Raw genomic sequence first — 13,939 nt, 5'->3', positions numbered from 1 at the left:
ATAGAAAGTTTAAAAGAACAGCATTTATTTGAAATGGTAATCTTTTGTAATGTTATATATATCTAATGCTTCCTTGCTGAATAGCAAACCAAACATTTGGATGGTAGTGTATATATTGCTTTTATTATGCTTTTAACATCATGCCATTTTCACCCAAACAGTACACTTTTGTCATTATTTACTTATACATTATTGTTGTTGTTTTATTCCATGGAAACGTTCTCCTTTTGTGTTTCTCATGAAAAATAACAACATATTGGTTTGGGACGTCATGAGGGTGAGTAAATGATGACAGAACTGTCAGTTTTGGAAGGATCGACCCCTTTAAGCTATTTGTGTACATACAGTAGATGTTTTTCAGACTTACATCCGATGAGCATGACGCAGATGGAGAAGATCTTCTCAGAGTTGGTGTTTGGAGACACGTTTCCAAAGCCCACGCTGGTCAGCGAGCTGAACGTGAAGTACAGCGCGGTCACGTATTTATCCTTGATGGTCGGCCCAGAGCAGTGCTCAGTAGAGTTGCATCTCTTTCCGAGGGACACCTCGAGATTGTCGAGCCAGCCGATCTTATGCTCCAGGTAGGGTTTCTCCACGTTTCCAATGGCGTACCAGATGCAGGCCAGCCAATGGGCAATCAGAGCAAATATACACATGAGCAGCATGAGAACTGCTGCGCCGTATTCAGAGTAACGGTCCAGCTTCCTGGCAACACGAACAAGTCGGAGGAGCCGCGCCGTCTTCAACAGGCCAATCAGAGTGGTCGTCTTGGGAAAGAGAGAAGGTGCGCATTAGTTATTACCAGATTGGATTTTACTAAGAAAGACTGGCTAATACTCATTTGACTCATTTAGGCTGATTTTGGTTCTCGGTTGCTTTCTCATAGGCTCCAAACCCTAGAGAACTGCATTTTAAGACCCAAAACAACGGCTGGCCCAGAATTTAGGTGCAACCCAATTAAATACGCATAAAACAACCCGCTACTCTAATAAGCGCATACAAATGCATTGTACACAACAATAAAAAAAGTCAATTTTAAAAGTGATTTCTAAGTTTTTATCAGTATTTTATTAGTATTATATGAAATATTTATCATTGAAGTTTCTATTTTGATTGCAAGAGAAAGATGTTGTCTTTTGGACAACTATCCTGCTTAATACATTGCAATTGACTAAGAGAAAAAAATCCATCCAGAATGGCAAACAAAATAGAAATGTCAATGATCAATATACCTGTTTCAGACAATGACAAAATATGAAAACGGTTAATAAAAAAAAAAAACTGGCTAGTTTATAAAAAAAAAAAAAAAAAAAAAAAAACGCAATTACTGATTATTTGGATAGATTTTTCCTTATGGCTCATTGCGTTAATGCCTCAGAAGTTGTCTTAAAGACATGTTTCTATGCAAATGAAATGAAAATGTAATTTAAATATTCATACAATTATGAAAAATACAGTATTGATAATGTCACAAATCTGGTCCATGCTCTCCTGTTTTACCACCACCAGAGGTCACCCGTTCACCACATTGACTCTCACACTACACAGCACACTGGACTCCATTTCCCACCATGCATTGCACAGATCACAGCTGTCACCATTCACTCATCACACGCACCTGATGCTCATTTCACAATCACACACACTATTTAAACCATGGACTTCCTCAGCATCAGGGCCGAGTATTGTTAGCCTGTCTGCACTACAAAGCGTTCTCTGTTCCTAGTTTTCCTCGTGGTTTTCCTGTGTTCTGATTCTTGCCTGTGTTCCTGGATTATTCTTTCTGCCTTGCCCTGTTTGGATATTGTACGCCGATCGTTGACTACGCCTGTTTCCTTGACCACGCTTCTGTCTTGCCTTCTACATACCTGTCTGCTGTTGTTTGACCCTGCCTGTCTTGACCATGTCCTATAATAAAGCTTTGCAAATGGATCCGCATGTCTCACGTCTCGTCAGCCCCGTAACAGAATACTCGGCCACACAAGGATCCAGCGGCTTTTCAAGAGGACATTGGCCAGGTATGGACTGTGCACGACTGTTATTAACCCTCGAGCAGGGCTCGCGACCGCTCGAGGATTATATTCAGGAGTACTTAGACCTCGCCTATTTTTCTGATCTGCCGGACTACGCACTTATTGACTTTTTTTGTGAGGGCATTAATCAGCCGCTCCGGTCAAGGTTAATCCGCGAGGGTCCCCGTTCATCTCTCAGTCAATTTATGGACTATGCTTTACTGTGTGTGGGCTCCTCTTTTACTGTGGGTGTCGCGGAGGAACGCGACACCTCACTCACTCACAAAATGGCGGCAGCAACAGCACCCCTTCACGTCGTCGCCGCCAAGCCAGAGTCTGCTCACGTCGTCGCTGTCAAGCCAGAGTCTGCTCACGTCGTCGCTGTCAAGCCAGAGTCTGCTCACGTCGTCGCTGTCAAGCCAGAGTCTGCTCACGTCGTCGCTGTCAAGCCAGAGTCTGCTCACGTCGTCGCTGTCAAGCCAGAGTCTGCTCACGTCGTCGCTGTCAAGCCAGAGTCTGCTCACGTCGTCGCTGTCAAGCCAGAGTCTGCTCACGTCGTCGCTGTCAAGCCAGAGTCTGCTCACGTCGTCGCTGTCAAGCCAGAGTCTGCTCACGTCGTCGCTGTCAAGCCAGAGTCTGCTCACGTCGTCGCTGTCAAGCCAGAGTCTGCTCACGTCGTCGCTGTCAAGCCAGAGTCTGCTCACGTCGTCGCTGCCAAGCCAGAGTCTGCTCACGTCGTCGCTGCCAAGCCAGAGTCTGCTCACGTCGTCGCTGCCAAGCCAGAGTCTGCTCACGTCGTCGCTGCCAAGCCAGAGTCTGCTCACGTCGTCGCTGCCAAGCCAGAGTCTGCTCACGTCGTCGCTGCCAAGCCAGAGTCTGCTCACGTCGTCGCTGCCAAGCCAGAGTCTGCTCACGTCGTCGCTGCCAAGCCAGAGTCTGCTCACGTCGTCGCTGCCAAGCCAGAGTCTGCTCACGTCGTCGCTGCCAAGCCAGAGTCTGCTCACGTCGTCGCTGCCAAGCCAGAGTCTGCTCACGTCGTCGCTGCCAAGCCAGAGTCTGCTCACGTCGTCGCTGCCAAGCCAGAGTCTGCTCACGTCGTCGCTGCCAAGCCAGAGTCTGCTCACGTCGTCGCTGCCAAGCCAGAGTCTGCTCACGTCGTCGCTGCCAAGCCAGAGTCTGCACACCACGTCTCAGTGCTCCAGCCAGAGTCTGCACACCACGTCTCAGTGCTCCAGCCAGAGTCTGCACACCACGTCTCAGTGCTCCAGCCAGAGTCTGCACACCACGTCTCAGTGCTCCAGCCAGAGTCTGCACACCACGTCTCAGTGCTCCAGCCAGAGTCTGCACACCACGTCTCAGTGCTCCAGCCAGAGTCTGCACACCACGCCTCCACCGAACTGCCAGAGGCTGTTACCACAGATTCAAGGTCAGTCCTTCGAGTTCTGATATCCAGTGTGATGGACCCACCACTGACGTCAGTGCGAGCAGCTGGCATTCCCAGGGCCTCAACCCTGGCTGTTACAGAGACTGTTCCCCTGACCTCAGTGCTTCCCGTTATGGCGGTCGCCATTTTGAGCGTGTGGGCTGCACACTGTGCTCCTGAGGCCTCTCCTGTCCACGAGTCTGCTCCTGAGACCTCTTCAGTCCACGAGTCTGTCCTAGAACCTCCAGAGGAGGCGGCGTCCACTGCAGAACCACCAGAGGTGGCAGTTTCCGCTGCAGAACCTCCCGAGGTGGTGGCACCCATTCCTGAACTCACTGTCTGCCCTGTCACGGCCATGGAGGCCGTTCCTGAACTCGCTGTCTGCCCTGTCACGGCCACGGAGGCCGTTCCTGAACTCACTGTCTGCCCTGTCACGGCCACGGAGGCCGTTCCTGAACTCACTGTCTGCCCTGTCACGGCCACGGAGGCCGTTCCTGAACTCACTGTCTGCCCTGTCACGGCCACGGAGGCCGTTCCTGAACTCACTGTCTGCCCTGTCACGGCCATGGAGGCAGTTCCTGAACTCACTGTCTGTCCTGTCACGGCTAAAGAGGCCGTCTGTGAGCTCTCGCCCTGTCCTGTCACGGCTAAAGAGGCCGTCTGTGAGCTCTCGCCCTGTCCTGTCACGGCTAAAGAGGCCATCTGTGAGCTCTCGTCCTGCCCTGCAACGAAGACTCTCCCAGTGTTGTCTGTCTCTGCTCTCTCTGTGTTGTCTGTCCTTGTTCTCCCCAGATCCCAGTCTCTGTCATGGGTTCCTGCCCTGTCTGCCTCCCTGTGGTGGTCTTCTGCTCGGGTCTGGTGGTCGTCTGCTCCGCCATGGGGGTCTTCTGCCCGGGTCTGGTGGTCGTCTGCCCCGCCGTGGTGGTCTTCTGCTCGAGTCTGGTGGTCGTCTGCTCCGCCATGGGGGTCGTCTGCCCGGGTCTGGTGGTTATCTGCCCCGCCGTGGTGGTCTTCTGCTCGAGTCTGGTGGTCTTCTGCTCCGCCCTGGTGGGCTCTGGTCCCGTCTGCTCTGCCCTGGTGGGCTCTGGTCCCGTCTGCTCCGCCCTGGTGGGCTCTGGTCCCGTCTGCTCCGCCCTGGTGGGCTCTGGTCCCGTCTGCTCCGCCCTGGTGGGCTCTGGTCTCGTCTGCTCCGCCCTGGTGGGCTCCGGTCCCGTCTACTTCGCCCTGGTGGGCTCCCGTGCCGTCTGCTCCGCCCTGGTGGGCCTCTGCTCTGTCGGTCCTGAACTGGCCTCTGGCTCCGCCCTGGTTTCCGGCTCTGCCGGTTCTGCCTCTGTCCCCGGTCTTCCCACTTCCTCAAGGACCTGGCCCTCCATTCCCTCCCCCTGTTCCGCCTCCGCTCCACCACCCTCCTGGACTATATAGGAGCGTCTGGAAGCCGCTCCTTGGGGGGGGGCTATGTCACAAATCTGGTCCATGCTCTCCTGTTTTACCACCACCAGAGGTCACCCGTTCACCACATTGACTCTCACACTACACAGCACACTGGACTCCATTTCCCACCATGCATTGCACAGATCACAGCTGTCACCATTCACTCATCACACGCACCTGATGCTCATTTCACAATCACACACACTATTTAAACCATGGACTTCCTCAGCATCAGGGCCGAGTATTGTTAGCCTGTCTGCACTACAAAGCGTTCTCTGTTCCTAGTTTTCCTCGTGGTTTTCCTGTGTTCTGATTCTTGCCTGTGTTCCTGGATTATTCTTTCTGCCTTGCCCTGTTTGGATATTGTACGCCGATCGTTGACTACGCCTGTTTCCTTGACCACGCTTCTGTCTTGCCCTCTACATACCTGTCTGCTGTTGTTTGACCCTGCCTGTCTTGACCATGTCCTATAATAAAGCTTTGCAAATGGATCCGCATGTCTCACGTCTCGTCAGCCCCGTAACAGATAAACAGTTTTATTCCATTTCAAAACTGACAATTTTATTATATATTTTGTATGATGTCATTTTTTGTATTTATGTGTTTAGCATAAATGGAAATGTAAAAAAATAAAAACATCACAATGCATTATGCGATTGTTTTTTTTTCAAGAAGTATTAATGCCTTCGATGTTGTCTTTCTGTTGCAAACAAAATAATAATGTCAATGATAAATATTAATACAATAAAGAAAAATACTGATAGAAACTTTAATGTGACTCAAAATTTTAATAATAATTTTGTGTAGTGTGCATTTTCATTTACATTTAGATTTCAGTAGAAATGTAAATAAAAATGCATAGTACACAAAATAAATAAATAGGTTAGTTTTGAATCAGATTTCAAATGGATTTTTGGATGATGATTTTGCCTCTTTGCAATATGGGATGGTTTTTCCTAGGAAGGATAAATGTAGCACTTTTTTTTTTTTTTTCAAAAGATGACATCATTCTAGTGCAAACAAAAAGAAATATACTTTGTATAATTTATATAACACAGATAATTGCTACCTATGACGAGTGTTTCGAATCAGTCACTTATGAGGTTCCATTTCAGACTGCTGCCTATGTAGTCAGCTTACAATGTTTTGGAACACAGTCATGGTCTTTTATAGCTTTAATTATCCACAGATAAGTGTATCAGAAGAGCCGGTACACATTGTGTCCTAATATACCCAAAGCTCAGATCTGTAATGTCTTTGCATGACTGCCACACTAATTAATGTTTTGACAATTGTGTTTAATTTTAGCCCATTACACACTGCTGTGCCTGCTAACACCAGAGATCCATCTCATCAAAATTTCGCACTGCAAGGATAAAATAAACACCTGACATGAGAGATGCGGCTAATGAGTTTTAGCATACTGTATCTCGCCCAGCTCTCACGTTACCACACTGAGGAGGAAAAAGATAAATCCTCATTTGCAGGTGAAATCAGTTCACTAAATTAAGACAAGGTCCCTGCGAGCTGACAGCGGGCACCGTCTCATCCGAAACGGCTCCTTCAACATCTTCCCTCGTCCCCTGGTGGGAGATCATTTGTTTAGCTGGCAATTATTCAGTGGCCTCACAAAGCGAGGTTAGGACCCGCGCTGGGTATTTTTAGAATATGTCTTAATAGATGCGTCTAACAGCAATGCTTAGCATGCATACTAGCGCTGACAGCGTGTTAGCGAGCTAGCATGTGGAGTGAAGCACGTGGCTTTTTTGAGAAGTGCTGACACGGGCCCTGCTGCATCTGTCATGAGCGGCCCATTAAAATCTCATTAGCAGCGAATCACGCTTTTGAGTTATAGCTGGACATAGCAATAGGATGGACGCTCAATTATTCTGACGGTTCATTAAGCTTGACCTCACATGACTGGCCTATACTTTAAATTCCAGTGTTTAAGTGGACGAGTAAAACACAAAATTTGACAAAGCCTTGCCTGCAAGTTTAAAATGAGTTTTAAAAGCTTGAGAAGGTTTTACTGAAAGGTGAAAGTCAATGAAATGATACTAACATGTTTTAGCAGAATGCTAGTATTTTTGTATATATAGTCATTTTAACACGTTGATAGCATTATTTGGGATGCTGCCATCATGTTTCTAGTATGTTGCTAGCATGTTTGTCATTATTTAGCACATTTCTGGTTTGTTGCTGTTTTAGCATATTGTTACCATGATTTACCATGTCTCTATCAAAATTTAGGAGCTTGCTAGCACGTTTCTATTATCTTGTTGCTAAGATGTTTTAGCACGATGTTAACATGATTTGTCATGTTGTTACCATTCTTCTGTCACGATTTAGTACATTGCTAGCATGTTTCTTTCATGTAGTTGCAAATACAATTGCAAAAATTGCTAAGATGTTGCTACCATATTTTTTTTTATCATGATCTATCCCATTGTTAGCAGGTTTCTAACATGTATTAAGTTGATAACCTGTTTTAACACATTGATAGCATGTTTTATCATGTTGTCAACATGTTTCTAACATGTTTTAGTGTTTTGCTAAGATGTTTCTAACATTATTAAAAGATTGCTAACATGTTTTAATATGTTGCTAGCATTTTTCTATCAAGATTTAACATATTTTAGCATGTTTCTAACATGTGATATGTTGCTAACAAAATTTAGCACATTGTTACCATGATTTCCCTGCTGAAAAAAACAATAGAACCCTGCCCAAAACACAATATAAAATGTAATGGATTTAATGGTTATAATGGGAATTGTATTGGTTTTAATGGGAAACTATAATGGTGTCTACTGGTTTGTGATGGATTCTATTGGTGGGATGTTAAATCCTATTGTAAAAATGCCCAAAACACACTACAAAAAGGAATTTTGTAATGGCTTTACTGGAAAAAGCTAATAGTTTATAATGGTATTTTAATGGAAACCATTTGAATTTCTGTGCTGGTTTCTATTAGGCTTCTATTGTTTTTTTTTTTTTAGCAGGGTTAACATGTTTCTATCACAAAATAGTACATTGCTAGCATGTTTTTATTATCTTGTTGCTAAGAAGTTTTAACGTGATGTTAACATGATTACCATGCTTCTAACATGTTTCTATAATGTATTATGTTGCTAGCAAAATTTAGCATGTTTTTAGAATGTTAAGTATATTACTACCATGTTTTTATCATGATCCATCACATTGTTAGCATGCATTAAGTTGCTATCATGTTAGCACGTTTTATCACATTACATATTTCTGTATATATTTCTATGTTTTAATGTTTTGCTAACATAATGTATTAACATATTGCTTACACGATTCAGCAGATTGTATGTTAGTAAAATTATTTAGCATTTTGCTAACGTTTTAATATGTTGCGAGCATGTTTCTATCATGATTCTAATGTATTATCATGCTGTTATCATTTTAACATATATTTTTAACATTTAGTATGTTGCTAGCCTTTTTCTAACATTAACATATTGGTAACATGAGTTAATATGTTTCAATATGTTGCAAGCTTGTTTCTATCATGATTTAGCATTTTGCTAGCATGTTTCTAACAGATTGCTTGCATGCATGTTTGTAGCATTTTTAGCATCTTGCTAACATGTTATGTCATAATTGTCCATCAAACACTGCTGATGGTGTATACTGTTTGACAGTAAAGTGTGAGACTATATATAGTATCTCACCGAAGTGAGTACACCCCTCACATTTTTGTAAATATTTTATTATATATTTTCATGTGACAACACTGAAGAAATGGCACTTTGCTACAATGTAAAGTAGTGAGTGTACAGCTTGTATAACAGTGTCAATTTGCTGTCCCCTCAAAATAACTCAACACACAGCCATTAATGTCTAAACCGCTGGCACCCCTAAATGAAAATGTCCAAATTGGGCCCAATTAGCCATTTTCTCTCCCCGGTGTTATGTGACTCGTTAGTGTTACAAGGTCTCAGGTGTGAATGGGGAGCAGGTGTGTTAAATTTGGTGTTACCGCCCTCACTCTCTCATACTGGTCACTGGAAGTTCAACATGGCACCTCGTGGCAAAGAACTCTCTGAGGATCTGAAAATCCTGAAAATAATTGTTGCTCTACATAAAGATGGCGTAGGCTATAAGAAGATTGCCAAAACCCTGAAACTGAGCTGCAGCACGGTGGCCAAGACCATACAGCAGTTTAACAGGACAGGTTCCACTCAGAACAGGCCTCGCCATGGTCGACCAAAGAAGTTGAGTGCATGTGCTCAGCGTCATATCCAGAGGTTGTGTTTTGGAAATAGACGTATGAGTGTTGCCAGTATTGCTGCAGAGGTTGAAGGGGTGGGGTGGGGTCAGTGCTCAGACCATACGCTGCACACTGCATCAAATTGGTCTGCATGGCTGTCGTCCCAAAAAGAAGCCTCTTCTAAACTAAACATGCTAGAAGTACGCACACACATCTCCCAAAGACGAACCCCGGCTGGCCGACCATCGGTCCCTTTCTCTGTGTCAGATTTAACTTTGTTGTCGTCTTCTAAATAATGGCGCGAGTGGGGCTTGAAGAAGTGATGTCGCCTGCGTCTGCGCAGTGCGACCTGAAGTGAGACACCGGAAACAGAAATACTGCAAAATAATAACGTGACTAAACGAGACAAAATAACGTTATAACATTTCGTTTCGTCTCGTTTTAGTCAACAAAAATGAAGAGATATTTTAGCATAGTTTTTATTTTGTAAACCACATTTAGTCTCGTTTTTATTCGTCAACAATATTGCATTAAATATTTAGTTATCGTCATTTTCACATGACCAGCATTTACGTTTCGTCTCGTCTCGTTTTCGTCTCGTGATAAAGGTTCGTTGACAACGATATTTAGTCATCATTTTCGTTGACGAAAGCAACACTAGTCTTGCCTACAGTCCAGCATGGTGGTGGGAGTGTCATGGTCTGGGGCTGCATGAGTGCTGCAGGCACTGGGGAGCTACAGTTCATTGAGGGAACCATGAATGCCAACATGTACTGTGACATACTGAAGCAGAGATTGGGCTGCAGGGCAGTATTCCAACATGATAACGACACCAAACACACCTCCAAGACGACCACTGCCTTGCTAAAGAAGCTGAGGGTAAAGGTGATGGACTGGCTAAGCATGTCTCCAGACCTAAACCCTATTGAGCATCTGTGGGGCATCCTCAAACGGAAGGTAGAAGAGCTCAAGGTCTCTAACATCCACCAGCTCCGTAATGTCGTCATGGAGGAGTGGAAGAGGACTCCAGTGGCAATCTGTGAAGCTCTGGTGAACTCCATACCCAAGAGAGTTAATGCAGTGCTGGAAAATAATGATGGCCACACAAAATATTGATACTTTGGGCCCAATTTGGACATTTTCACTTAGAGGTGTACTCACTTTTGTGGCCAGCGGTTTAGACATTAATGGCTGTGTGTTGAGTTATTTTGAGGGGACAGCAAATTTACACTGTTATACAAGCTGTACACTCACTACTTTACATTGTAGCAAAGTGCCATTTCTTCAGTGTTGTCACATGAAAAGACATAATAAAATATTTACAAATATGTGAGCAGTGTACTCAATTCTGTGAGATACTGTATGTGCTGATAATTACAGATGTGTCATAAAAGCCTGTCAAATATGATTCAAGGGCTTGATTCAAGCTGTGGTCATCGCCGGTGTGGTCAAGCCCTGAGTGCTGTAAATGAGATGCATCCTGTAACCACCTGCCATCTGTCTGGCCTGGCTCATTCCCTAAGTAGTACACAAACATACACACAGACACACACACACACACACACACACACACACACACACACACACATCACGTTCTGACCACAGATTAAATCCATCTGTCTGAACGCAGAGGCATCAGTTGACTATGAAGCTCCATCAGTGGCGCAGTCAGGGCTGTATTTGTGTAATGCAGAATGTCAGATTCTTAATAAAGACAAAAGCATTTTAGTGTGCTCTCTCTCTCTCTCTCTCTATGTCTCTATACACTCACTGGCCACTTTATTAGGTACACCTTGCTAGTACCGGGTTTGACCCCCTTTTGCCTTCAGAACTGCCTTAATTCTTTGTGGCATAGATTCAACAAGGTGTTGGAAACATTCCTCAGAGATTTTGGTCCATATTGACATGATAGCATCACACAGTTGCTGCAGATTTGTTGGCTGCACATCCGTGATGCAAATCTCCCGTTCCACCACATCCCAAAGGTGCTCTATTGGATTGAGATCTGGTGACTGTGGAGGCCATTTGAGTAAAGTGAACTCATTGTCATGTTCAAGAAACCAGTCTGAGATGATTTGAGCTTTGTGACATGGTGCATTATCCTGCTGGAAGTAGCCATCAGAAGATGGGTACACTGTAGTCATAAAGGGATAGACATGGTCAGCAATAATACTCAGGTAGGCTGTGGTGTTTAAACAATGCTCAATTGGTACTAAGGGGCCCAAAGTGTGGCAAGAAAATATCCCCCACACCATTACACCACCACCAGCCTGAACCGTTGAGACAAGGCAGGATGGATCCATGCTTTCATGTTCTTTATGTTCTGACCCTACATCTGAATGTCGCAGCAGAAATTGAGACTCATCAGACCAGGCAACGTTTTTCCAATCTTCTATTGTCCAATTTTGGTGAGCCTGTGCGAACTGTAGCCTCCGTTTCCTGTTCTTAGCTGACAGGAACGGCACCCGGTGTGTGGTCTTCTGCTGCTGTAGCCCATCTGCTTTAGGGTTTGACGTGTTGTGCGTTCAGAGATAGTATTCTGTATACCTTGGTTGTAACGAGTGGTTGTTTGAGTTAATGTTGCCTTTCTATCATCTCTAACCAGTCTGCCCATTCTCCTCTGACCTCTGACATCAACAAGGCATTTTCATCCACACAACTGCCGCTCACTGGATATTTTCTCTTTTTCGGACCATTCTCTGTAAACCCTAGAGATGGTTGTGTGTGAAAATCCCAGTACATCAGCAGTGTTTGAAATACTCAGATCAGTCCGTCTGGCACCAACAACCATTCCACGTTCAAAGTCACTTAAATCCCCTTTCTTCCCCATTCTGATGCTCGGTTTGAACTTCAGCAAGTCGTCTTCACCACATCTAAATGCCTAAATGCATTGAGTTGCTGCCATGTGATTGGCTGATTAGCAATTTGTGTTACCAAGCAATTGAACAGGTGTACCTAATAAAGTGGCTGGTAAATGTATATGCATCATAAAGTTTGGGGTCAGTAAGATGTTGTTTGTTTTAAAGATATTATTGCTTTTATTCAGCAAGGATGCATTAAAATGATCAAAAGTGACCATAAAGACATTTATATTGTTACAAATGATTTCTATTGCAAATGCTCTGTTCTTTTGAATTTTTGAATTTTCTTTTAGAATCCTGAAAGAATTTCATCAAGGTTGTGACATATGACAGCACAACTGTTTTCAATATCAATAATAATCAGAAATGTTTCTTGAGCAGCAAATCAGCGTATTAGAATGTATTCTGAAGGATCATTTGACACTGAAGACTGGAGTAAAGTTATTTTAAGTTGTAATAATACATTTATAAATAAAAAATAAAGCCCTGGTGCGCATAAGAGACTTCTTTCCAAAAAAAATAAATAAATCTGGCTGACCCCAAATTTTGTGTTTGGTCTGAAGTGGCCGGGGTCACATGAAATAATTTACAGTATCTTATACTGTATATATATATATATATATATATATATATATATTGTATATATATATACAATCTTACCATTTTATCTTTTTTAAATATTTTGAATCTTGACAACACTGAATGTTTGGCTGTAAAAAATGAGAATTAAAATTATGATTTCTCTGACTGCAAAGAAATCACACTTTTCAGACATTTCAGAGCACAGATACACAAATATCAAGATTTTTTTAGCTGTATCTCACAGCTCTAGTTGCGACCAGAGACAGATGTGCGAGCGCCTGCAGTAAAACCGAGTGCAGATGCAGAGAGTGTGAGGCTTGTTAACTGGGTGATGGCTGGAGATCTGAACACCTTTTCAGACAAATGTGTAAATGTGAAACCTCTGGGAAAATATGACCTGAACAAAAGCAATATACTTAGCAAAACCAAGCAGCAAAACCCTTCCATAGTCTAAAAATATACACTGCATGCCATCACATAATGACCTGCTGACATTTCCAGTAGGTCTTAATCTATAATTCCATTCTTTAATATTTTAAAAGCCGCTGTGTGTGTTTCTTGTCCTTAGGTTGTAAATGGCTCAGATGGAGTAGCTGTCACTGGAACGGACCACTGAGTGGCGAAACCATATGCGCCAATGTGCCAAGAGCTCATGACAGGCCATTGACGGATGTGCCCACATAAACAAGCGAGGAATCGAGCCGACCGGTGTGCCAGTGATTCAGCCTGTAAGCTGTTCAAACATCAGTTTTCTCTTTCCTCTCTCTCTCATCATAATCATTGACTCCTATTTGCTAAACCGCTAATCCAAATAAATGGATTCAGAAATGAAGGCCATTCAAAAAAAGAGGGGATAACAACATACAGTATATTCTGACACTGTAATCCCTGATTCACTGAACAGTTGTGCTTTCTGACCTCTGGAAAGCACTAAATCTGATCGGATCTGTATAATGGACACGGTACAAACAAACAATTGAATAAAAGGGTAAACAGATAGTTTGGGTCTAAAAGGTCCTGTGAGATTGATTTATGGAGACCCCCTTGTGTTAAAGGGATAGTTCACGCAAAAATGAAAAGTTGCTGAAAATGTACTCAACACCAGGTCATAAGATGTAGATGTTTGTTTCTTCAATAGAACAGATTTGGATAAATGTAGCATTACTTCACTTGCTCAGCAATGGATGCTTTGCAGTGAATGGGTGCCGTCAGAATGAGAGTCCAAACAGCTGATAAAAGCATCACAATAATCCACAAGTAATCCACACCACTCCAGTCCATTAATTAACATCTTGTGAAGCCAAAAGCTGTTTATAAGAAACACTGAGACATTGTAACTTCAAACCGTTGCTTCTGACTAAAATATGTGTCCTCTATTCATAATAATGCTTCC

General features: G+C 43.7%; 1 protein-coding gene across 1 annotated transcript in view; it reads right to left on the bottom strand.

Annotated features, from left to right (window-relative positions):
* LOC306877452 (voltage-gated inwardly rectifying potassium channel KCNH7-like) overlaps positions 1 to 13,939 on the bottom strand; it is a gene marked incomplete at both ends in the record, with an annotated part of 93,322 nt that overhangs the window by 24,642 nt on the left and 54,741 nt on the right. Inside the window, one exon of the mRNA XM_079429221.1 lies at positions 368 to 767. Within this exon, the coding sequence (XP_079285347.1) occupies positions 368 to 767 (400 nt within the window). The remainder of the gene's footprint in view (positions 1 to 367; positions 768 to 13,939) is intronic.

This window comes from Barbus barbus (genome assembly GCF_936440315.1).
Source record: "Barbus barbus genome assembly, chromosome: 11".
NCBI classification, from domain to species: domain Eukaryota; kingdom Metazoa; phylum Chordata; class Actinopteri; order Cypriniformes; family Cyprinidae; genus Barbus; species Barbus barbus.
The sequence above is the reverse complement of the archived record's forward strand: the minus strand, read 5'-3'. Positions and strand labels throughout refer to the sequence as shown.